Source organism: Corvus brachyrhynchos, unplaced genomic scaffold (assembly GCF_000691975.1).
Source record: "Corvus brachyrhynchos isolate BGI_N302 unplaced genomic scaffold, ASM69197v1 scaffold338, whole genome shotgun sequence".
Lineage (NCBI taxonomy): Eukaryota > Metazoa > Chordata > Aves > Passeriformes > Corvidae > Corvus > Corvus brachyrhynchos.
In genome coordinates, this window is record NW_008239334.1 from 814,678 (window position 1) to 815,953 (window position 1,276).

Consider the following 1,276-nt stretch of genomic DNA (forward strand, 5'->3'; position numbering starts at 1 on the left):
CCTGCTGAAGGTTGCACTGCCCAGCCCCCGAGGCACTGGGGGACAAAGCCCCTCTGGCTCTCACAGGGCAAGGAGGATGGGGCATCCCATGCCCTTGGGATCCAGCCTGCCTGGGGTTTATGCCCCCAAATTCTCTTCCTGCTTTTATTGCCTCCCTAAATGGGAGGTCCTCGATCCTGGACCATCTCTACTCTTACCTGACAAATAAACCCAGCTCACAGGGGCTCTTTAGCACAGTCCCCTCACGAGTCCCGAGCAATTTTCCCACCTCACACCCGCCAGGCCCTGTTCTATCCCACTCCTCCAGCATCTCTTGTGGCTGAGCATCCCCACAGCCACACCCGCTTCCCTTTCACTTCCAGCACATGAATTCATCAGAGACAGGGGTTTAAAGTCCCTCTTCCAGCTGCACTGTGCAGGTTTTAGGGCAGCACTTGCCCCTCATTCATGTGCAGGCTCAGATACAACACAGTGCACGACACCACCTCGCACGGAAGTAAATATACATGAAATATACACGCAATATACACATAATATACAGGCAGTAAATACACATGGAGCCTACAATAAACTTCACTAATTCAAAACACTGTGGTATTCAAATCTTTTATTAATCTTCATCTGCCTATTGCGAATAAATGCACAGTGACTTTGCAGGGTGCGATGTGCAGGCAGGGCCGAGGCAGCAGAGCAGCTGGGAGCACACATGTCCACACACTCATCTTTAAGGTACATGTATTGGGTTTTGCCACTGGCCTGCAGTGACTGTCACAATTCAGCCTTCAGTGCTCAAGGACCAAGAGAGATGCAGGGGACAACACACACAGGGAACTGGATCTTCTGCCTTGGTCCCTGATGCAGCGAGGAAGGCTAAAAAGTTGTGAGTATGCTCATGTTTCACAAGGCAACCGCTGGAAGAGACACGACCTCGCTCGAAATGCAGAGATCTACAAAATCATCCTGAGCACTGAAAGCCTCCTTGAGCTCCTCGCACCAGGCATCCAGCACCTCCCTGAGCTCTGCGCAGAGGCTCTCCGGGACGCTGAAGGAGTAGATCTGAACCCTGAGCCCATCTTTTATCCGGGGGCAGGAGGCCTGGGCCGTGAACACCCTCAGCGGGGTCAGGGCCAGGCAGTTCTCGGCGCCCTCGGCGCTGGCGAAGGTGTACACGGCGGGGTAGCCCAGCAGCACCCCGGCCACGGTGCACAGGTTCCAGTCGCCGGGAACAACCTCGCTGGCGGTCACCGGCTCGGCGCTGGCGGCCTCAGCGTCCCGC

General features: G+C 55.3%; 1 protein-coding gene across 1 annotated transcript in view; it reads right to left on the reverse strand.

Annotated features, from left to right (window-relative positions):
* Positions 1-590: 590 nt before the first annotated feature.
* Positions 591-1,276, reverse strand: part of CUNH1orf74 (chromosome unknown C1orf74 homolog) — a gene marked incomplete at its 5' end in the record, with an annotated part of 21,185 nt that continues 20,499 nt past the window's right edge. The window contains one exon of the mRNA XM_017741099.1: positions 591-1,276. Within this exon, the coding sequence (XP_017596588.1) occupies positions 898-1,276 (379 nt within the window).